Raw genomic sequence first — 20509 nt, 5'->3', positions numbered from 1 at the left:
CTCGCCCCGCAGCCTTGCGCGCGCCACCACGTTTGGCCTTCTGGGGTGTCCCCGAGTCACCCCTCCCTCCCCCCCCGAGGGTCTTCTTCCGTGGGCCCCCCCCCCTTCATTTCCACTCGTGATCTCATGGTCTCATCTTCATTCCCACAGGTGTGCCCTCATTCCCCAGGAGTGTCGCACGTCACCTTTTCTCCCCTAAGGGGGTCCTCAGCCACACTTTCAACGTGCCAGTCCTCCCATGCCACCCCCACCTCCCGTGTCGTGGCCAAGGATGTTCACTTATTCAGCCCCAGCCCCGACTGAGGTTGTCAGTGTGTCCGAGCGTGTGTCCGTCCGTCTGTGAATGTCGGTCTCTGTCTGGAGCTGTCACTGCATGCGAGTGTCCGTCTGCGTGTGTCTCCGCAGCTTCTGTCCGTCTGACACTGTGCGTGTCTGCTCCGCCGCGGCGGGTCTTTCGGTCGTGTCACCGTGTGTCTGTCCGTCTGTCGGCGTCTGTCACTGGAACCCGTCTGGGCCCCGGGGTCTCCGGGTCTCGGCTCCGAGGGAGGGAGAGGGAGGGCAGGTGGCAGCCCGCGGAGGCGGGGAGGGGCGGGGGCGGAGACAGTGGGCGGGGGCGGGGGCGGGCGGGGGCGCCGTGCGGCCCGGAGGGGGTGTGTGCGGGGGGCCGGAGGCGGCGGCTGTCAGAGTCGGCTCAGCCTGCGCCGGGGAACATCGGCCGCCTCCAGCTCCCGGCGCGGCCCGGCCCGGCCCGGCTCGGCCGCCTCAGGTGAGTCTCCCGCCTCGGCCGGGACCCTCCCCCGGCCCGCGGCCCATTCCGCGTCCGGGGAAAATGTGCGCTCTCGGAGGGATCCAGGCCCCCAAACGGGACGCCCCCCGCGCCCCCGGGCCTGCCCAGCGACGCCCCCCGCCGCCCCACACTCATCCTTAACTCTTGCCTCTCCGCCGAATACTTACGGTCGCCCGCGCGGGAGCCTGCACCCCGCGGGGCCGGCCTCCGCCTCTGCTCTGGAATTCCTGTGGGGACCCCCGAGCGTCCCTTCCCCCGCCCGCCCAAGTCTGAGACCACTGGCCGACGCCCCCTGCTTGGGGCGGAACCCGAGCTGCGCAGGTTCCTGGCGCCGGGCTGGCTGCCCCCCCTCCAGATCCCGCAACCGCAGCGCCCCTGCGCAGCGCCCAGCCGAAGCCCCCTTCCAGGCCCAGGCGTCCCCCTCCCACGGGGACTCCGTCTCTATTTTGGGGAAAGGGGAGGCTCAGCGGAAGCCCCGAGTTATAATTAGCCTCACTCGGGTTTCCTAGTTAATCTCCAGCACCACCACCACCACCCCCCAGCCGCAGGGCGGCGGGTGTTGGCTGGGTGAGAGGTGACCGCCGGGAGAGGGGGGGAGTTCCGACCCGGGGAATTTTGATCCCTTGGCTGGAGATGCCGGAACCGCAGCAGCTGCTGCCCCAAAATAGCCCCCTCGCCCCTGCAGCCGGGGATCTCCGGAGCTCCGAGAAGACAGGCGTCCGGGTTCGCCCTTCAGACCCCTCCGCAAGGCCCGCGAGCCTCCAGACCCCCGCCCCAAGTTCCCGGCTCCCGGACTCGGGGCGGGGAGCGCCGTCCTTTTCTCGGTCTCTACTGCCCCCCACTGGCGGCAGCGTGCCCCTCAGCATCGGATGGATGGGGGACTCGAGTCCTGGGGGGGACGGGGCTGACGAGCCTGTTCCCTGAGGCTGGGCGAGGCGAGTGCGCAGCTGACCGGCACCCACGGGTACCCCGTGCCGGACAGTGGATGAGGAAGGGCAGGGTGGGGCAGGGTGTGGAGTAAGCGGGATTTGGGGTGCCCCGGGACCTGCAGCTCCCACACCCTTGAATGCCCAACCCACCCCCCAGGGTCCCCGACCCTGGCCAACGCCAGAGAGCCTGCGCCTTCACGCCACCGCAAGCTTCCCCATCAGCGCCTCCCGTCAGTGAGGGCCCCGCCCCTGTCGGGTGGCCTGTGTGTGGACTGCGATCTCTGGTGTGGGTGCCCACACTGCTCACGCCGGGCCCAACGCAGTCCACCCCGTTGGGGGAAGGAGGTGAGGGTGGTGGGCCCTCTGTGGGGCAGCTTCGGGAAGGTATTGCCCCCATCTCTGGCCTCATCTGGGTTCCCTGCGTTCATCTGTCTGGGTGTTGTGTCTGTGTGCCCGTCTCTGTCCCCTCTTGCTTCTCCCTGTCTGTGTCCTTGTCTCTGCCTGTCTCTCTCCATTTCTCTCCCAACCTGCCCCACCTCCTCTGCAGCTCAGTGATAACCCCTGGGCAAGAGTGTTACCTAATCTCCTTGCTCCTGGCAGCCTCCGGCCTTCACCCTCTGCCTTTCTTTCTCCCAGCAGAGCCTGCCTGCCCTGGCAGCCATGAGGCCCCCCTGGTGTCCCCTGTACACGCCCTCCCTGGCTGCCCCAATCCTTCTCCTCCTCCTCTTCCTCCTGGGAGGAGGGGCAGAGGCTGAGGACCCAGAGCTGCTGGTGACGGTCCGTGGGGGCCAGCTGCGGGGCGTCCGCCTAATGGCCCCTGGAGGCCCTGTCTCTGCTTTTCTGGGCATCCCCTTCGCAGAGCCACCTGTGGGCCCCCGTCGCTTTCTGCCACCGGAGCCCAAGCGGCCCTGGCCAGGGGTGCTGGACGCCACAGCCTTCCAAAGTGTCTGCTACCAATATGTGGACACCTTGTACCCTGGCTTCGAGGGCACCGAGATGTGGAACCCCAACCGCGAGCTGAGCGAGGACTGTCTCTACCTCAACGTATGGACACCATACCCCCGGCCTGCGTCCCCCACCCCTGTCCTCGTCTGGATCTACGGGGGTGGCTTCTACAGTGGGGCCTCCTCCCTGGACGTGTATGATGGCCGCTTCCTGGCCCAGGCTGAGGGGACCGTGCTGGTGTCCATGAACTACCGGGTAGGAGCCTTTGGCTTCTTGGCCCTACCAGGGAGCCGGGAGGCCCCAGGCAACGTGGGTCTACTGGACCAGAGGCTGGCACTGCAGTGGGTACAGGACAACGTGGCAACCTTCGGAGGAGACCCAATGTCAGTGACTCTGTTTGGGGAAAGCGCCGGTGCCGCCTCAGTGGGCATGCACCTGCTGTCGCCTCCCAGCCGGGGCCTGTTCCACAGGGCTGTGCTGCAGAGCGGTGCACCCAATGGCCCCTGGGCCACAGTGGGTGTGGGAGAGGCCCGCCGCAGGGCCACACTGCTGGCACGCCTCGTAGGCTGTCCCCCGGGCGGTGCCGGTGGCAATGACACAGAGCTGGTCGCCTGCCTGAGGACACGGCCAGCTCAGGATCTGGTGGACCACGAGTGGCACGTGCTGCCTCAGGAAAGTGTCTTCCGCTTCTCCTTCGTGCCCGTGGTGGATGGAGACTTCCTCAGTGACACACCCGAGGCCCTCATCAATGCTGGAGACTTCCACGGCCTGCAGGTGACTAGTGGCTGGACGGGGTGGAGCTGACTCCTCTAGACCTGTTCTCCCATACCCCACACCCCCAGGGACCCAGGCATGAAGGCACCTCAAGACCCAACTCCCAAAGGCCTGGGCTTCTGGCCCCTGGCCAAACCCTCCTCCCTGAGACCTCAGACCCCAGGGTGGTCAGTGGGACAGAGAGAAAAGGAAACGTGGGTACATTTTCTCTTTCTCTCTGTCCCTTCCCCAACCTTATAGTCTCTTCCTCCGTGGTTCTGGGTCTATAACTATTGCTCTCTTTGGCTCTTTGTCCATCTGTTTCTGTCTGCCTGTCTGTCTGTGCCCCCCCCACCCCACCCCCTTCCTCCATCCTGTCCCCCCAGGTGCTGGTGGGTGTGGTGAAGGATGAGGGCTCCTATTTTCTGGTTTACGGGGCCCCAGGCTTCAGCAAAGACAACGAATCTCTCATCAGCCGGGCCCAGTTCCTGGCCGGGGTGCGGGTCGGGGTCCCCCAGGCGAGTGACCTAGCTGCCGAGGCTGTGGTCCTGCATTACACAGACTGGCTGAACCCTGAGGACCCCGCACGCCTGAGAGAGGCCATGAGTGATGTGGTGGGCGATCACAACGTTGTGTGCCCCGTGGCCCAGCTGGCTGGGCGACTGGCTGCCCAAGGTGCTCGGGTCTATGCCTACATCTTTGAACACCGTGCGTCTACGCTCTCCTGGCCCCTCTGGATGGGGGTGCCCCATGGCTACGAGATCGAGTTCATCTTTGGGCTCCCTCTGGAACCCTCGCTAAACTATACCGCCGAGGAGAGAACCTTTGCTCAGCGACTGATGAGATACTGGGCCAACTTCGCCCGCACAGGGTCAGTAGTACTGAGGGGAGGAGGGCCTCCGGGAGCCAGAGAAGCAAGAGCAGGGGACACGGGGAGAGGCAGACAAGCAGAGACAGGGCCAGAGAGGGGGGGAAAGTTCACAAAAGAAAGGAGACTGGAGAGGACCGCAGGGAGGCAGCTCCTGAAGAGACAAGGACAGAGGGGGAGGGAAGCAAAGAAAAGAGAGACAAGGAGACAAAGGAGTTACCATAGTACTGAGGAGCTTGAACTGTACAGAACTGGATTCACTCGGCCCCGTGGTGATTGTGGCAGCTGTGTGGCATGCACATCTGCATGGATACTCACACACCAGTTTACCTGTCCCAAAAAGGGGACCGGAAATCGGACAGCACATGGGTGTTGGCAAAAGCAAACAAGATGTTTGTAAGAAAGAGGACTGGGCCTGGTTACATAGTAAGGGCTCAGTTTTTTAAGTGGAGAAACAAAGACAAAGATGGAGGGGTAAAACAAGGAAAGGCAGAAAGAGGGAGGGCAGAGGAAAGGGTTGGCTCCAGATGATGGGGGATTCTGGAGACCAGAAGGAGGGCCGAAGGCGGTGGTGGGAGGGAGGGGATGGGCTCTCCACGGAGCAAAAAAGGGCACGGCGGGGGGGGGGGGGGGGGGCGGGGGGGGGGAGGTCAGGAAGCAGCCCGCCTCCTCCTGCTCTGGGTCTCCAGGCCACAGTCCCAAGGGCAGGGGAGGGGGGAGGCAGGCTTGCCCCAGGCTGAGCCTGCCCTTTCCTTCCGAAGGGACCCCAATGACCCCCGAGACCCCAAAGTCCCGCAGTGGCCACCATACACGGCGGGCGCGCAGCAGTATGTGAGCCTGGACCTGCGGCCGCTGGAGGTTCGGCGAGGGCTGCGCGCCCAGGCCTGCGCTTTCTGGAACCGCTTCCTACCCAAATTGCTCAGCGCAACCGGTAGGCAGGGGCCAGCGGGCAGGGGCTGGCGGGAGAGGGCAGAAAGGGGGAGTGAAGAGAGAGAGGGGAGTGGGAGCGGGCCGGGTGTAACCCCTCTCTTCTCCCCCCCCAGCCTCGAAGGCTCCCAGCACCTGCTCAGGCCCCGCCCACGGGGAGGCTGCCCCGAGGCCCAGGCCCGGCCTTTCCCTGCCCCTCCTTCTCCTCCTCTTCCTCCTCCTCTCCCGACTCCTGCGGCTGTGACCAAGGCCACTTACCCCTCCGGCCTCAGGGGGCCCCTCCTCTAATGAGTGGTCGGACAGTGGGGAAGGGCCCCACTCAGGGATCTCCGACCCAGCGCACCCTCCTTCCTCAAACAGAGAGACTCAAACTGGCCAGTGCTGCGAGGGGGTGGTGACTTACGACCCGTCTCAGGGACCCACACGACTTTGTTGTTTAAATGGAATTATTTGGAGCCTGAGCCTGGGGGGGGGGGGGCGGAGAGGGAGGGCCAGGAGCTAGATAGCACCCCCTTGAGGGGCTATAACCGTCAACCATTTCTGTCTCTTCTCTTTTCCCCCACCAACCCACGGATCCTCCCTCTTCTGATCCTTTCTGCCCCCCTATCTTCCGGTCATTTTCTCCTCCCTCCGCCTTCCTTCCCGCCATCCTTCTCTGGCTCCGCCTCCACCCTCATCCTTCCTCTGGTCTTCGTCTTTCGCGTATTCTTCTGGTCCTCTTTCCACCGTCCTACGTGCCATCCTGCGTTCTCCTTGTATCCTCCTGCACTCACGCCCCCCACCTTGTACGTTCCCCGACCTTCCCCTTGTCCTCCTCCAACCCATTTGCCGGGCGCCCTGGCCGCAGACACGCTGGACGAGGCGGAGCGCCAGTGGAAGGCAGAGTTCCACCGCTGGAGCTCCTACATGGTGCACTGGAAGAACCAGTTTGACCATTACAGCAAGCAGGATCGCTGCTCAGACCTGTGACCCAGACTGGACCCCCACGTCTCCCCGCCCTGCCCGCCCCGCCCGGCCCCCTAGCTGTATATACTATTTATTTAAGGGCTGGGATATAACACAGAGAAGCCCACCTCCCCGACTTTCCCCGGAGGCTCCCCGTCCTCTGCATGTTTCGGGCCGAGCCCCCTCCCCCCCCCCCCCCCGCGGTGCCTTGGCCCCTCTGGGCTGCCAATAAACTGTTACAGCCACAGGAGTGTGCGCGACTAGGGAGCGGGGAGAGGGCCTCAAACACCAGGACTGAGTAGACGGAGGGGCGGGTGCAGAGCTAGGTGAACTTGCGGATGTCTGTAGTGGGGCGGAGCGCGCCCGCTCCCACCGCCCCGCCCCGCCCCGCCCCGCCCTAGGAGGCGGGGCTCGCGCCCGCGCAGTAACCACGACGGCGGCGCGGCGGTGCATTGTGGGAGCCTCGGGGATCGCTGTCTTCTTAGCCCACGCGGGTCGCGCCTTTGTTGCCGCCACCGGAGACCGGGCGAGAGCGTCCGCAGAGCCCGCGCGCCGGTCCTGCCTGCGACTAGCCCAACACCCAGGGTAGAGAGGGAGAGTTGGAGCCGGAGTTCCCTCCGCGCCGCCAGGACACATCAGCCTGGTCTCGGCCACCGCCGCGCCCGCCGACCGCCCTGGAGCCGCTGAAGGACGTCCACCTGGGCCTGGCCCCGCCCGGCCGCGGCCCCGCTCGCCTGGCCCTCCTCTCGGGCCACTACCTTTACTATCACTACGGCTGCGACGGCTTGGACGACCGGGGCTGGGGCTGCGGCTACCGCACCCTGCAGACGCTGTGCTCATGGCCAGAGGGCCGGCCCGCGGGCGTGCCCGGGCTGGCCGAAGTGCAGGCGGCCCTGGAGGACATGGGCGACAAGCCCCCCGGGGTTCCGGGGCTCCCAGAGCTGGATCGGTTGTGTAGAAGCCAGTCTCTGTCTCGACCACTTCGGAGGGCCCCAGGGGCGCCTATGTCACATACCCCGTGGAGCAGGGCTTCAGGGGGAACTGGAGACGCTTTACTCCCACTTCGCAGGGGGCGGGGGGCCTGTAATGGTTGGGGGGGATGCGGACGCCCAGTCCAAGGCCTTGCTGGGGGTTTGCCTGGGATCGGGCACGGAAGCCTATGTTCTGATATTGGACCCTCACTTCTGGGGTGCCGCGAAAAACCCTAGTGAACTACAGGCTGCTGGGTGGGTGGGATGGAGAGAGGTGGGCACAGCCTTTGACCACAACTCCTTCTACAACCTGTGTTTGACCAGCCGCAACTCCCAAAAGCAGCAGCACGCACTGGACTGAGGCTAAGGTCCCAGAACTGAGAGGTCTCTGGCCCCAAACACAGTCACCTACCCCCTTTCCTAAACGTAAAAGCTACGCTGGGCCTTTGAAGTCCATAAAATGGATGGCCCGAGCCCATCTTGGGGGGGGGGGAGAATTTGGGGTGGTATGTAATAAACAGTCACTATGGAAGTGCTTTTATTGGCAGTAGGGTTGAACGTACAAAAAATTCTCAACTGGATGGGAGGAGGCAGTCACAAGTATAGACGATACCAGGAATGAGGAAAAGCTCAAAAGAAATCCACATCATCTGGAGCATCCAGGTCACGGTACTCCACAATAGCCCGTGGGTCTCCTCGGACCATCCTGGGAGATAAAAAAAGAGGTAAGATGGAAGGAGAGTTGAAGGTCCCTAAAAGAGAGCTTAAAGAGGGCAAGAAAGCTTGCACATCACACCTTAGCTCATTCTCACCTGTTTCGAGGCTTCCCAGGATAACCTCCTTGGCCTCGAAAGGCATCGTAGTTCCCTCGACCAGCACCATAGGGGGCATGAGGGTATGGAGGCCCTCCCGTGGGGACTGCAGGGCGGACGGCACCAGCTATGAGAGAGATCAGTGTTGAGTCGAAAACCTGTGACCTCAACTACACCTTGGTTAAGTTCCCTTTCTCCCAGCCCCTCATAATCCACCAAGCCTTGTCATGTCCCTCCTATACTCACCTCCATAGCCCAAGATGGGGGGCCGGGGCTGACCATAGGGCATCAGGCCCTGTGGAGTCTGGTGTGGGTAGGGGAGTCCCGGGGTCAGGCCTGGGGGGAGTACAACATGGACAGGAACATGAATTACTGCGGGGGGGGGGGGGGGGGGAATGGGGAATGACAGCTGGCTTTTAGGAATATGGCCTGAGGGTGGGATACAAGTTTTCAGAGGACCACAAGGTATGAAAACCAGAGTCCTTGAATAGTCAAGGGAGAGGGAATGTGGCAGACCCTCATGGATCGTATCTTACTCTGGGCAGGGCCAGGTGGCTGGGCTGGCTTGATCTCGGGCAGAGCTGGGCGCTTGGCATCAGTGAGAAAGTTGTTAAAAAACGCCACCTCCTTCTTCACTTCCTCAATTTTCTCTGCATGCTTGTTGAAGATATGTTTGCGTACAAACTCAGGGCCCTGAGTAAAGAGGAAAAGGGTCAGTCAGAACACGGCAAGCAACGTGGAAGGATGATCACACCTCCCCCCCCTCCCCCACCTATTCCACGGAGCCCATTCCTCCCCAGGCCTGAGGAGGCTTCTGGCCCCACCCCCTCCTCCCACAGGTCTAGCGCACAACTCCCTAACATCCCAGACCTTGAATTTCTTGCCACTGAGAGGGCATAGCCACTTATCCTTGCCCAGTTCCTGAGTGTTAGAGGTGACAAACTTTTCCACTTCCTGCTCGGGGTCTTTGCGACCCATCTTCTGAGCCTCTTCCTCTGAAAGAGATTCCCGTACACTCAGCAGTGGAGCCAGCTTCTCCTCGAATGTCTTCTGCCACTCTAGCACTGCGATTTGGAACAGACGACAGGTTGGAGAGGGGAGCCAGAAGCAAGGAATAAGAGATAAGGGGCACCTGGCTGGCTCAGTCACTACAGCACGTGACTGGTGATCTCAGGGTTGTGAGTTTGAGCCCCACGCTGGCATCAACAATCAAAAAGGAGGGGATAAAAGGAGAGGGTGGTAGGGCACTGCTATCCAAACACATCTAAGGCCAGAGGCAGCTGAAGAGAAAGGGAAACCAAAGGAGAATCAGGACTGGGGAAGCTGGGAGCCCACCTTCTCCATGACTAATGCGGTTGGGTGGCATGGGCCCACGAACGTGGATGATGCCACAGCGGTTGGGCATTTCATCCTCATTGGGGTACTCGCACGTGTTATAATAATCCAGGGAATGCACGATGCGCAAATAGAGGAGGAGTTTGTCCAAAACCTAAGAGAAATGAGCAGCTGTGAGTTCACCACACTCTTGCCCCTCCGATGCTCTAAACCAGGAGGATCCTGCCCGCCTGCGCTTGCCACACTCTGCTCTTGCGGGCACCTTGATCAGTTTCTCATCCCGCTCCACGTTGATCTCTGCCGGGTTCCCCTCCTTAGGGGGCTCCTCAGGGGGGGCCCCCCCACTGCTCCCGAGCAGCTCCTCCTCCTCCGCACTCACTTCCTCAATCAGATAGTCCGTGATATTCTTCAAGATTGGGTTCTGGGAGGGCAGACTCTGGTGGGGAGGAAAAAGAACAGGTGAGGCAGAGAAGCCCAGGAACCTCTTCACGTGAAGCAGAAAGGAATCCAGGGTTCTCTGGGCCTATTACCACTGTTTCATTGTTTGTCTTTTTTTATTCATTCTATCCCTAGCAAATCATCACTAATGCCAACCTGTCCTGCTGGAAGCTGGAGGTGCTGCCCAGATAGAGAGCCCAAGTACAAGGGGTCAACACTACAGATCAAGTGAGACAAGACCAGAGGTGCCCAAGCAGACATGACTGCTTTTGAAAAAGTTCCACGGGGAGTCACTGACTGTTGGCAGAGGAGGTGTCCCAGGCTCAGAGGCCCAGAGCTGGGTCCTGTCATCCAGCGTATGGATCAGTTTGGCTGCCAACTTGATGTCGTTGCGCACGATCTGCTTGTGCTGGGTAATGCCATTGATGTTGCGGACTCGACGGGTCAGGTCTCTGTTCACACCAGGGCTCAGCTCACATTCTCGGAGCTGGAGGGAACAAAAAGCTTACCAACACTTGCCCCAAAAAGCAGCAACTCAAAGACTGGCCTACTAATTAGATCAGTGATTAGACTGAGCTCACGGAGAAAAGGGACCAGAGGTCTTACTCGCAGTAACAGCCCCAGAGCCCAGCCCAGAGACAACAGCATATTCTTAATGTGAGCAGACTGAGTGGATGAAATAGGGGGCTCGACGGGTGAATCAAAGAACAAAGGAATCCGAGGTTGTGTGCAACTGAGAGCCCATTCTGCACTTACTCGGATATTCTGCAGGTTCCAACAGATCTCTTTGATGTTAACACTGCGGTCAAAGGTCACCCAGCCGCGGCGGAAAAACCTACAAAAGAAAGGGTCAGCATAATCCTGGCTGGTGGAGGAGATGCTGGCCATTACCCTTCCCCTGCACCTTATCTCCAGGGTATCCAGGGTCACTCTTCTCTCCATTCCTCACCTCCTCTCAGGCTGGGGTTCTGACAGTGCCACACGCATGAAGCCGGGGTATCTTTTACAAAGCTGGAAAAGCAGAGGAACAGAAACCCCACTGAGCGAGTCAACGTTACACTTCTTCCTCTAATCCCCACGTCCTCAGAACCCTAGAATTGTCTTTGAATCTTTACTCAAGCAAGGAAAAACCAACAAAGGACGTTAAGAGCAATGATGCAACCGGGGCCTGCCCACAAAAGACCCGGGCCCGCGAGAAGGGGGCTTCCCTATTAGAGAAACAGGGATATGCTAGAAGCAGAGCCAGATTATCTTCTTCCCACCGCCAAAGATGGAGCCCGGATGCCATTCCTGCCCCCAGTAGCGCTCTCCCCACTCACAGAAATGATCTCTGCCCTCGAGATGTTGGGTGCGATGTTGCGCATGAACAGGGAGCAAGTCTTATGGAGGGGACGGGGTTTACATTCCAGCCCCGGAGTGTCCTTAGGCTTCTCCCTTTCTTCCTCTTTGGGCTTCTCCTTTTCCTTGAGTGCTTCTTCTATGCAGGAAGCGGTGGGAGTTGGTGAATTTTTATTGTCAGTGTTGAAAGGGAAGATAGAGAAGCTGTCAAACTCCTGCTACATCATCTCCCCAAAGGCCCCCCCCTCCTTTATCAATTTCACCCACCGTCACCTCCCCTACCCCTATTCAGTAGGAAGAGAATGGAACAGAAACAGAATAAAACCTACCAGCCTCTTCCTTCTCTTCCTCAGCTTGGCCACTCTCGGACTCGGACTCCGACTCGGACACGCTGCCTTCGTCAAAGCTGTCGTCACCGCTGTGCTTCCTGTTCCGCTTCTTGCTACTCTGTGAGAGGCACAGCAAGACAAGGGGAGTCAGATAGCCAGGACGCCAGTCCTGACACTGACCCCCGAGCAAGAAACACCCTACTTTTGTTTTTTTTTTAAGACTTTTTTAAATTTATTTTTTTTAATGTTTTATTTTTTTAGAAAAGGAGCACAAGCAGGGGAGGGGCAGCAAAGAGACAGACACAGAATCTGAAGCAGGTTCCAGACTCAGCTGTCAGCACAAGCCCAACGTGGAGCTTGAACTCGTGAACCGTGAGATCATGACCTGAACCGAAGTTGGACGCTTAACTGACTCAGCCACCAAGGCGCCCTTAAGATTTATTTTTGAGACAGAGAGAAAGTGCAAGCGGGGAGGGGCAGAGAGAGGGGAACAGAGGATCCAAAGCAGGCTGTGCTGACACCAGCGAGCCTGATGCGAGCTCGAACCCACAAACCACAGGATCACGGCCTGAGCCAAAACTGGACATTCGACAGACTGAGTCACCAGGTGCCCCTACCCTACCTTTTTGGCATCTTTCTCAGAGTCGTCTTTCTTCTCTTCCTTGTCCCCATCACCCTCAGATTTCTTAGTTTTGTCATCATTAGAAATGTCATTTTCAGCCTGCAGGTAAAGACAATCACAGGCATGTCAATCTTCCCTTCAATCTGTATCAGAGCCCCGCCCCTCCCCTACAGCTGAGCCCAGAAGTCTGCCTCCACCTCTCCCTGGACCAGGATACAACCTTCCGGTCCCCCCACCCCCGCCACGGAAGCTGCTCTATTCTCCTCCCCAGGTGCTCACAGGCAGCACCCAGCAAGCCCAGCCCACAGACCTGTTTGCCGTCTTCTTTCTTGTCGTCCTTATCATTGGCCTTGCGCTCTCCGTCCCCCAGGCCTGGTCCAGCCCGGCCTTCCTCTTTCTTGCTGGGCTCCCCAGGCTTTCCCGCCTGCTCCTCCTCCTCCTCCTGCTCCAGGATGCGCAGATCGTTCTCCGTCCCTCCTTCCATCTTAATCACAGCTGCCAACAAAGGGAGCAGAGGTCACAATCCCAGGGCTGTGACCTTCTGCCTCTGGTTTGTCAATGGACTTCTATTTCCCAGCCAAGATCTTGGTTACCAGACACCCTCCTCCCCTCCCAATCTACACACCCGCATCCAGCATCTTGACGATGGCATCAGCTTTGTCTATGTCCAGGAGAAGATTATCAAACCAGCCACTCTCCATGAGGGACAGGAATACCCTCAGTCTGTTTTGCAGGGCCCCCCGGGCCTCCTGCCGACGCTTCCCCACCTCATCTGGGTGGTACTTAGACCGAAACCTGGGAAAGGAAGTGGGGAGGGGAAGAGACAAAATAGTCACTGGATGCCAGGGCCAGGACATGGGGAGGGGCCCAGGAAAGTCAGGGCTTAGCCCCCATCCTCTCACACCCACATAAAACCATGAAAGCAGAAAGACTGGGGAGAGGGGTGCACTAGAACCACCCAATACCCCCAAAAGGAACCAGAAGTTCTGCTCGGAGAAGATTTGGGGGAGAGCCAGGAACTAAGAGCTCTGGATTTGGGAAGAGCAACGACTACAGGGAGAGGCCAGGGTTAGAGAGGCAGAATGATCGCCCTGAGTCTCTGGGAAACACTAACTTGAAAAAGTGTAGTTTCCCAAAGCTTCCAAGAGGAAGGCTAAGGAAATAGTAGGCCCCAAAGAACCTCCCTCTCCTTGTAAAACCCAAACTAGAGTAATTAAAAGGACTGCTCCCACCAACTCCCTCCATCCCTAGGTGGAAGACAGAGGGAAACCTGAAATGCACCAGACAGGAAAAGCCAAAAAAGGCAGAAAAGCTTTCTCCCCCCTTGGGAAGAAAAGGAGATGGTGGAGGGACAGGAAAAGACCAAAGGGAGAAACTGAAGTGCCCTTGTAACCTCAGGTACTGCCCACAGGGGGAGAGAGAGGCAGGCGGAGGATCAGGGTGGAGCATGAAAAGGAAACATTTATAATAGAAGGGGGGGGGGGCGCAGAAGAAAGGAGTATGAGAAAAAACAGAAAAGTAAAGTGTGAGAAAGTCCCAGAAATCGAAAACAAAGGGAAAAACAACTAAAGGTCAGAGAAACTGAAAAAACCAGAGGAAAGAAATGTTAGGTGAGGTGCAAGGACAGGGACAAAGAAAGAACAAAAGGTAAATGAGAGAATGAGACCAGGACACAGAGAAAGAAGAAAGAGGGAGCAGTGACAGACAAAACAGAACCACAAGTTGAGCGTGAGAGGAAAGGAAAGCCGCAGGCGTCACCTCCAGGATCTTTACCTTGGCCGCTTGGTCAAACAGAGCTCAAGATTTAACTAGCCGCGCCCAGGGCCCATGCTGGCAGGTGGGCCACCGGCTGGCTCCTGGCTGGGGCGTCCCGGCCCAGATGCCCCACCCCCGCGGGGCTCCGCGGTGGGGGCCCTGACTGACTAGCTGCCTGAGCAATCACATTCAGCTAAACCGCTGCATTGTGCACAGCGGTGCCCTGCCTGTCTGCCTGGCCGGGGCAGCGCGGCTCAGCCCAGGGGGCTCATGTATGGGCTGGGTATGGTGGGGGTGGAGGTGGGTTTGCTCCGAGCTCCGTCGATGAGCGGGTGTAGTTCCCAGTTCTGGCTCTTTTCAAGGAGGAGGAGCAGAAAGAGGATGAGGAGGAGGAGGAGCAGGAAGGGGGGAAAAGATGGTTGATTAAAATCAAAACATCCACAAAAGGAAAAAAAATTCAAAATTCTTTTCTGTCAAACGACCCTGAGATCTTTGCTTTTTCTTGTCTGGATTCACTCGTTGCTTTTGGGAGAACACCACAGCCACACAGGGTCCCGGCGATCAGGGATGACAATGACCCAATACCAGCAAGTGGGAAGCAGTCTGTCTGCTGCCCCAAGGGAACAGGTGGCTCTGGCCAGCTGCCTGGAGGTGTCCCACTCACTGAGGACAGAGGGGAAGCGAGGTGGGGCGGGAGGCCGTGGCAGACGGTGAAGTGAGGAGGAGAACCCATCAGCCAATGCTGTTGTCCTTCCCATCCCCCGCCCCCAGGAAGTTCTGGATCGGGGAAAATGGGAGAGGACAGGGCTGCAGGCTCCACTGGCGGGGCCAGGGGACACATGCTAGGGAACAGACAGGAGGAAAACGGGGGCACTCACCACTCCTCATCTTTATGAGCCAAAAAGAAATCTTGCATCTGCTGCCTTCGAAAATCCAGCTTATAGTCATTGTAACGCTTTACAGCCTCAGTCTCGTCCACAGAGTCATCCAATGACAGGAGAAACTCCTTGAAAGTCTTCATCACCGGTGGTGGCACACCCAAGTCAATCTCTGCGATGCTGCCCAGCCTGGGGGGGGCCCGGTCAGGAAGTCTTGGTTGTGGGGGAAGAGGGTGGGGGGGATGGGGGGGGCCGAGGTAGCCAGCTGCCCCCTTCCTTTGCCCACCACGGACACACACCATAGGCACCAACTGCTTCCCGCCCCCACAGGCACCCCTCTGTACCTAACCCACTTCCTGGCTCCAGCTGCGGTCTCTGGCAACCCCAACCCATCCCCCGAACCTAACAACTCCCTTTTCCCAGGAACCCCAGAACCCCAGGTCTTTACCTGGCCTGGATAGGTAGAACATGGTGCTGCATGATGTGGACGTCTGGGTGGCCCCAGGGCTGAGGGGGGCCATAAGTTGGGCCCCCACCCCCCCCAGCATAGGGCATCTCATAGCCACTGTGGTATGGGTCAGAACTGTGCTCATCCCTGAGGGTAGGGGACACAAAAGTCAGACAGAGAAGGGCATCATGTCTCCAGAGCACGAAGGAAGACGGGACAGAGGAAGGGGCATATGGAATGTGGGCTCTCACCCAAGGGTTTAAAGGGACAAAAAAAGGGGGGTTTATAGGAAGTCCTCCAACTTCCTATAGGAAAGGAAATGACACAGTCCTCAGCCAAAGTGCCAACAGACAGCCAAGGCCCGGTGGAACTGAGGCTAAGGAGAGAAGGCAGAGAAACCGTTGCCACCTCACCAGTCTCGCCTCATGCGCTTTTGTGGGGGGCTGAGTTCATGGCGGGGAGGAGAGAAGCGCTCTCGCCGATTCCGGTCATAGTCCCGATATTCACCCCGACTGCGGCGCTCCCGGCCACGGTCCCACTCTCTGGCGATTAAGAACAAGTAACGGTCAGAGGACACAGCCGGCTTACACTCCTAGACATGCCCTTCCTATCCTGAGACACCAGACTAAAAGCCTACAATTACAAAACCATTCTCTAAACAGAAACAAACTTTCCTACTGCCATTGCTTCAGCCGTCACCCGCACACTGATGGCTGTCCAACTGTTCCTCCAGACCAGCACCAAACACCCACCACTATGGCCACTGCCACTCAAATTCAGGTCAGAACTGAGCCTGTCATTTCTACCACTTCAAGCCCAAACTTGCCTCCCTCGTCCCGTTTCCCACTCTCGGGTGTATCAGCACATCACCAGGTATCCGACTTATCAAGTGTCACCCTCACCCCTCATTTGTTACTGGTTTCTTAATCCTCTGCCTCAGTGCCTATCAAGGCTTTCCTCTTCCTTGCCCTGCCTGCCAACTTCCCTAGTCCCTGTGCCCTGACCCTGGTCCTCTCTCCTGTAACCACAACACCAGTGTATCCACCTCTGGTCCCTCCCACTCCTCTAATGTCAAAGCGATCTGTCTCAAACACAGAGGTGATCAAGCCATGCCCTTCCTTGCTAAATGCCAGTATACAACACTCTTCATAACCTTGGCTCCTGCTGTCATTCCAGCCTCTCCACTAGTCACCCGCCATCTCCATCCCAACCTTAAAAAGAAAATCCTTTGTTCTAACCCAGCAGTTTTCCAACTTTTGGTCTTGAGTCCCCCATCCCCACCTTACGCTCTTTAAAATTACTGTGCAGGGGCACCTGGGTGGCTCAGTCAGTTAAGCATCCAACTCTTGGTTTCGGCTCAGGTCATGATCTCACGGTTCCTGAGTCTGAGCCCTGCATCAGGCTCTGCGCTGACAGCACAGCCTCACTGGAATTCTCTGTCTCCCTCTCTTTGCCCCTTCCCCGCTCACACACTCTCTCCCTCAAAAGTAAACAAACATTTAAAAAATAAATAACGCTATTGTGCACATCGAAGAGTGTTTGCTTACGTGGATGGCATCAATACTGTACTCAAAATTAAAACAAAGGGACACCTGGGTGGCTCAGTCGGTTGAGCGTCCGACTTTGGCTCAGGTCATGATCTCACGGTTCGTGGGTTCGAGCCCCACTTCGGGCTCTATGCTGACAGCTCAGAGCCTGGAGCCTGCTTCGGGTTCTGTGCCTCTCTCTCCCTCTGCCCCTCCTCTGCTCGCTCGCACTCTCTCTCAAAAAAAAAACAAAAACATTAATAAAGAAACTAAAACAAAAAGTTAACACCTATTAATTGTGAAGTTACATATCAACATAAATTATATCTTTTTATGAAAATACAGCTATTTTCCAAAACAACATTTAATGAGAAAAGTGACATTGTTTTTACATTTAACAAATCTTTTCAAGGCCTGACTTAATACAGACAGCTGGATTCTCACATTTGCTTCTACATTCAATCTACTGTAATGCATTGTTTGGTTGAAAATATGAAGAAAATCTAGCCTCACAGATAGGCAGATGGAAAAGGGAATCCTTTTAATAGTCTTCTCAAGAAACTAGGGATATTCTTTGATACTACCCAAAACTTGACAAGAGACAGTTTCTTTTATTTATTTATTATTATTTTTAATGGTTATATTTATTTTTGACACAAAGAGACACAGAGCATGAGCAGGGAAGAGGCAGAGAAAGAGGGAGACACAGAATATGAAGCAGGCTCCAGGCTCTGAGCTGTCACCACAGAGCCCGACGCAGGACTCAAACTCACAAACCATGAGATCATGACCTGAGCCAAAGTTGGACGCTCAACTGAATGAGCCACCTAGGCAGCCCCCCCTCACCTTTTTTTAAAATGTTTATTTACTTATTTTGAGAGAGAAAGAGAGCAGGTCCATGCAAGAGCAGGGGAGGGGGAGAAAGGGAGAAAGAGAATCCCAAGCAGGCTCCATGCTGTCAGCACAGAGGCAGAGGAGGGGCTCAATATCACAAACTGTGAGATCATGACCTGAGCCGAAAACAAGAGTTGGACGTTTAAGGCACTTGGACAGCCAGTCAGTTAAGCAGCCCACTTAGGCTCAAGGTCATGATCTCTCTTAAGTGGTTTGTGAGCTCCAGCCCCACATCAGGCTCTCTGCTGTCGGCACAGAGCCCACTTTGGATCTTCTGTCCCCCTCTCTGCCCCTCTTCCACTCACATACTCTCTACCCCCGCCCCCTCTCAAAAACAAATGTTAAAAAAAAAAAAAAAAAAGACTTGGACATTTAACTACTGAGCCACCCAGGTGTCCCACAAGGAACATTTTCTACTCTGCTACATTTAAATCCATTGTTCTATCTTGCTCTGTGAATGGATCTTGGCACATTTCATTATACGATATCAAAACATTATATTTATTAGCATTACCACCTAGCTCATCAGAAAAGTCTTAAAGTAATGGGAGGCTGTCAAACTCACACTGGTAGATAAAAGTTTTCTAAAATTTCAATTTTCACTGCCAAGTTCCACTTCCTCACTGGCAACAAAGCTAACAATTTTCCTTGAAGTAACATAGATCCTTAGTCTTTTTTCAAAAAAATGTCTCTCAAATACCCAAACAGGAATAACCACTGTCCAATAATCTTTCATTCAGGTAAAAACGACATCTCACCAAAGCAACCACACACCTGTTAGTTCAACTCCAAACTCAGCTCTTCTTTGAGGTAACCACTGTACTCCTATACGCTGCATAAATGCTTCATGCAGATTTCTCACTCATCGTGTTACAGAGACACACAGACAAGAATTCAACTTAACAGAATTTAAAATTTTTACTGCTTCATCAAGGACATTAAGTGAACCTGTTTTGTTTGTGTTTTTTTTAACTGTTTGGTGCCACTGCCTTTATTTGCACTAAGACACCAATGGTTTTCCCCCCAATACTTATGAACCAACAGAGAAAATGACCATACTCCTTCAAGTTACTATGAAAAATATAGTTGTAACACCACAGATCCTGAGGGCCTGTGGGCCACATTTTGAGAACCATTACCCTAAAAAAACTAGACTATGGGTTCTTTTCTGCACACAATGTTATGTCCCCAACTCCACACTATTCACTCAATCTGTGTCTGGGGAATTCTCAATCATCTTTCCAAGTCTTGCTAAGGGCCACTTTCTTGCAGCTCTCTCTGACATATAACCTCCACCTCTACTCTCCCCTCCGTTCTAAGATCTGTTCTTTCAACACTTAACCATCTTTAGGATGATCTCTTATATACACTCAATTGCAGGGCACACCCAAGGCCATTTTGCCCCCCACTCCAAGCTCCAGACGATAAACTCTTTAATTACAACAAACACTTCCTACCTATCTTCAGAATTCAGAACAATTTTGATTTTCTTCTTTCTTAGAGAAACCAGGGAAAACAAAGAGCCACAGTCCCCCCAGTGAAGAGATACAAATTGAATGATTTCCCGAACTGTTTTTTCAAAATGACACTGAATGACTAAATACTATTACAGTAAGTCACCTCAAGCTTTTTTTTTTTCTTTTTTTCTGGTAATGTTTCCAAATCAAGCGTCATCAGCACTGATATTGCTGATTAGATTCGTGGTGTCCTTTATATTTACAAAATTTTGCACGGTTGCCCTTAACTTCATTAGTTTGTTTGAAATCACCTCTCTCTGTGGAAACACCTTAATGATAATTAACTCCAGAACATCCCAGAAAACTAATGACTAGCTAAGTCAAACCTAACCAACTAACCTAACCGTCACTGTCCAAAGAACTCTTCCTGATTTTAGGGAAGACAACTACAAGATATTTAACCATATTTTGCCAGGGAAGAGGTCTGATCTGACAACCTCTCCAAGTCAAGTCAATTCGAAAGCGTCACTTCCTTTGAATCCACACCTTTGAGGAGTAATTTACAAACAAGAAAATGCATGCATTTTAAAAACATTACTTCTTCATACTCCAACTCTTAGGTCTACTGCTTCGACTTCACATACGTTTCAAAATCAAGCCGTAGCTAGCTAGCTCTTTGGCAAATAGCGAATAGGTTGACCGACCGGAAACGGTCAAGCATAAGCGACTTCATGTGGTTCGCCCTATATAACGAATAAAGGCAATGCAACGAGGGAGGAGTGCAAAAGAATGAGACAGGGTGAGAAAACGAAGAAAAGGAAGTCTTACCGGTCATTCCAATCGTCTCCTCGACGTCTTTCATCTCTTTCGCGAGAACGGTCATAGTCGCTGCGCTCTCTTCTAAACTTGTCCCTGCGCCTTCGGTCGTACTCGTCGTCACTGTCCCCCATGGTGCGGTGTGAGGGGGCCTGGAGCCCGGACAGAGGTGGTCAGGGTGCGGAACAATGACCAGGGCAGGAAAGGACCCAGAGCTGCTCCGGGGCAGCACGCCCGCCTCCCTCCGCAAAGGCCAGCCTTCCACTGTCCCCGCCATCCCAAGCCCTCTTCCCGCGCAGGTGGACGGCTCCGACAACTCGCCCCCAGGAACTCCCTGCCCACGCCCGCCCGAACCCCCTCCCTCCCGCCCGCCCGCCGCAGCCCCGACTCTCCAGGCCCCGCCCCTCCCCCACCTGGGAGCTTCGCGGCCGTTAGTCTCGCGCTCCCGCGGGCTAGTTTTCCGGGAGACCTGGGCCCGCCTCTCGCCTCGGGCGCGCGACGAGGGCGGCGCGGACGGTGAGACGGAGACGCGAGGCTCTCAGCGAAGAGGCCGAGGAGACGAGAAGAAAAGTGGGACAGCCGGGGATGGGCGGTCGGCGCGCGCCGCTCGCGCTGCGCCTGCGTCACCGTCGGGACGGGGCCCCAACCACAAAGTAGTCCCCCGCGGCCTGAACGGGAACTTAAAGCACACAGCGAGAGGCTGGGAGCACCGCGGAATGATGGGAAGGGGCGGGGA

General features: G+C 56.3%; 3 protein-coding genes across 10 annotated transcripts; 2 read left to right on the top strand and 1 right to left on the bottom strand.

Moving 5' to 3' along the window:
• The first annotated feature begins 700 nt into the window (after positions 1 to 700).
• ACHE (acetylcholinesterase (Cartwright blood group)) lies at positions 701 to 6414 on the top strand. Of its 5 annotated transcripts, none has more exons than XM_047089500.1 (6): positions 706 to 766; positions 1874 to 2061; positions 2356 to 3435; positions 3801 to 4285; positions 5044 to 5213; positions 6057 to 6414. In XM_047089500.1, the coding sequence occupies exons 3-6, from the start codon at positions 2377 to 2379 to the stop codon at positions 6176 to 6178; spliced, it is 1836 nt and encodes a 611-aa protein (XP_046945456.1). In that variant the 5' UTR covers positions 706 to 766; positions 1874 to 2061; positions 2356 to 2376; the 3' UTR covers positions 6179 to 6414. The 5 variants fall into 5 exon arrangements, with proteins under 5 accessions (XP_046945455.1, XP_046945456.1, XP_046945453.1 ...); XM_047089497.1 differs by lacking the exon at positions 6057 to 6414 and adding an exon at positions 5326 to 5585; XM_047089498.1 differs by lacking the exon at positions 6057 to 6414 and adding an exon at positions 5326 to 5585 and having other exon boundaries at positions 2353 to 3435.
• A 78-nt stretch (positions 6415 to 6492) lies between these two features.
• On the top strand, positions 6493 to 7765 carry UFSP1 (UFM1 specific peptidase 1 (inactive)). Its single transcript, XM_047089545.1, has 2 exons — positions 6493 to 6515; positions 6844 to 7765. The coding sequence occupies exons 1-2, from the start codon at positions 6493 to 6495 to the stop codon at positions 7484 to 7486; spliced, it is 666 nt and encodes a 221-aa protein (XP_046945501.1). The 3' UTR covers positions 7487 to 7765.
• Positions 7647 to 20476, bottom strand: SRRT (serrate, RNA effector molecule). 4 transcript variants are annotated; one of them, XM_047089510.1, is made up of 20 exons: positions 20187 to 20476; positions 19786 to 19925; positions 15494 to 15622; positions 15081 to 15227; positions 14633 to 14821; positions 12625 to 12794; positions 12310 to 12494; positions 12000 to 12098; positions 11378 to 11495; positions 11030 to 11184; positions 10660 to 10721; positions 10467 to 10545; positions 10009 to 10197; positions 9535 to 9708; positions 9273 to 9426; positions 8808 to 9001; positions 8474 to 8630; positions 8184 to 8273; positions 7938 to 8064; positions 7647 to 7831 (listed from the first exon to the last, which is right to left on the bottom strand). In XM_047089510.1, exons 2-20 carry the CDS (start codon positions 19905 to 19907, stop codon positions 7756 to 7758), a joined length of 2616 nt encoding a protein of 871 aa, XP_046945466.1. In that variant the 5' UTR covers positions 19908 to 19925; positions 20187 to 20476; the 3' UTR covers positions 7647 to 7755. The 4 variants fall into 4 exon arrangements, with proteins under 4 accessions (XP_046945466.1, XP_046945465.1, XP_046945464.1 ...); XM_047089509.1 differs by having other exon boundaries at positions 11030 to 11187; positions 20187 to 20475; XM_047089508.1 differs by having other exon boundaries at positions 8184 to 8285; positions 20187 to 20474.
• Positions 20477 to 20509: the final 33 nt, after the last annotated feature.

This window comes from Lynx rufus, unplaced genomic scaffold, assembly GCF_022079265.1.
Source record: "Lynx rufus isolate CCGP_SWC_20201006 ecotype Redwood Valley unplaced genomic scaffold, mLynRuf1.p SCAF_27, whole genome shotgun sequence".
NCBI lineage: Eukaryota > Metazoa > Chordata > Mammalia > Carnivora > Felidae > Lynx > Lynx rufus.
The sequence above is the reverse complement of the archived record's forward strand: the minus strand, read 5'-3'. Positions and strand labels throughout refer to the sequence as shown.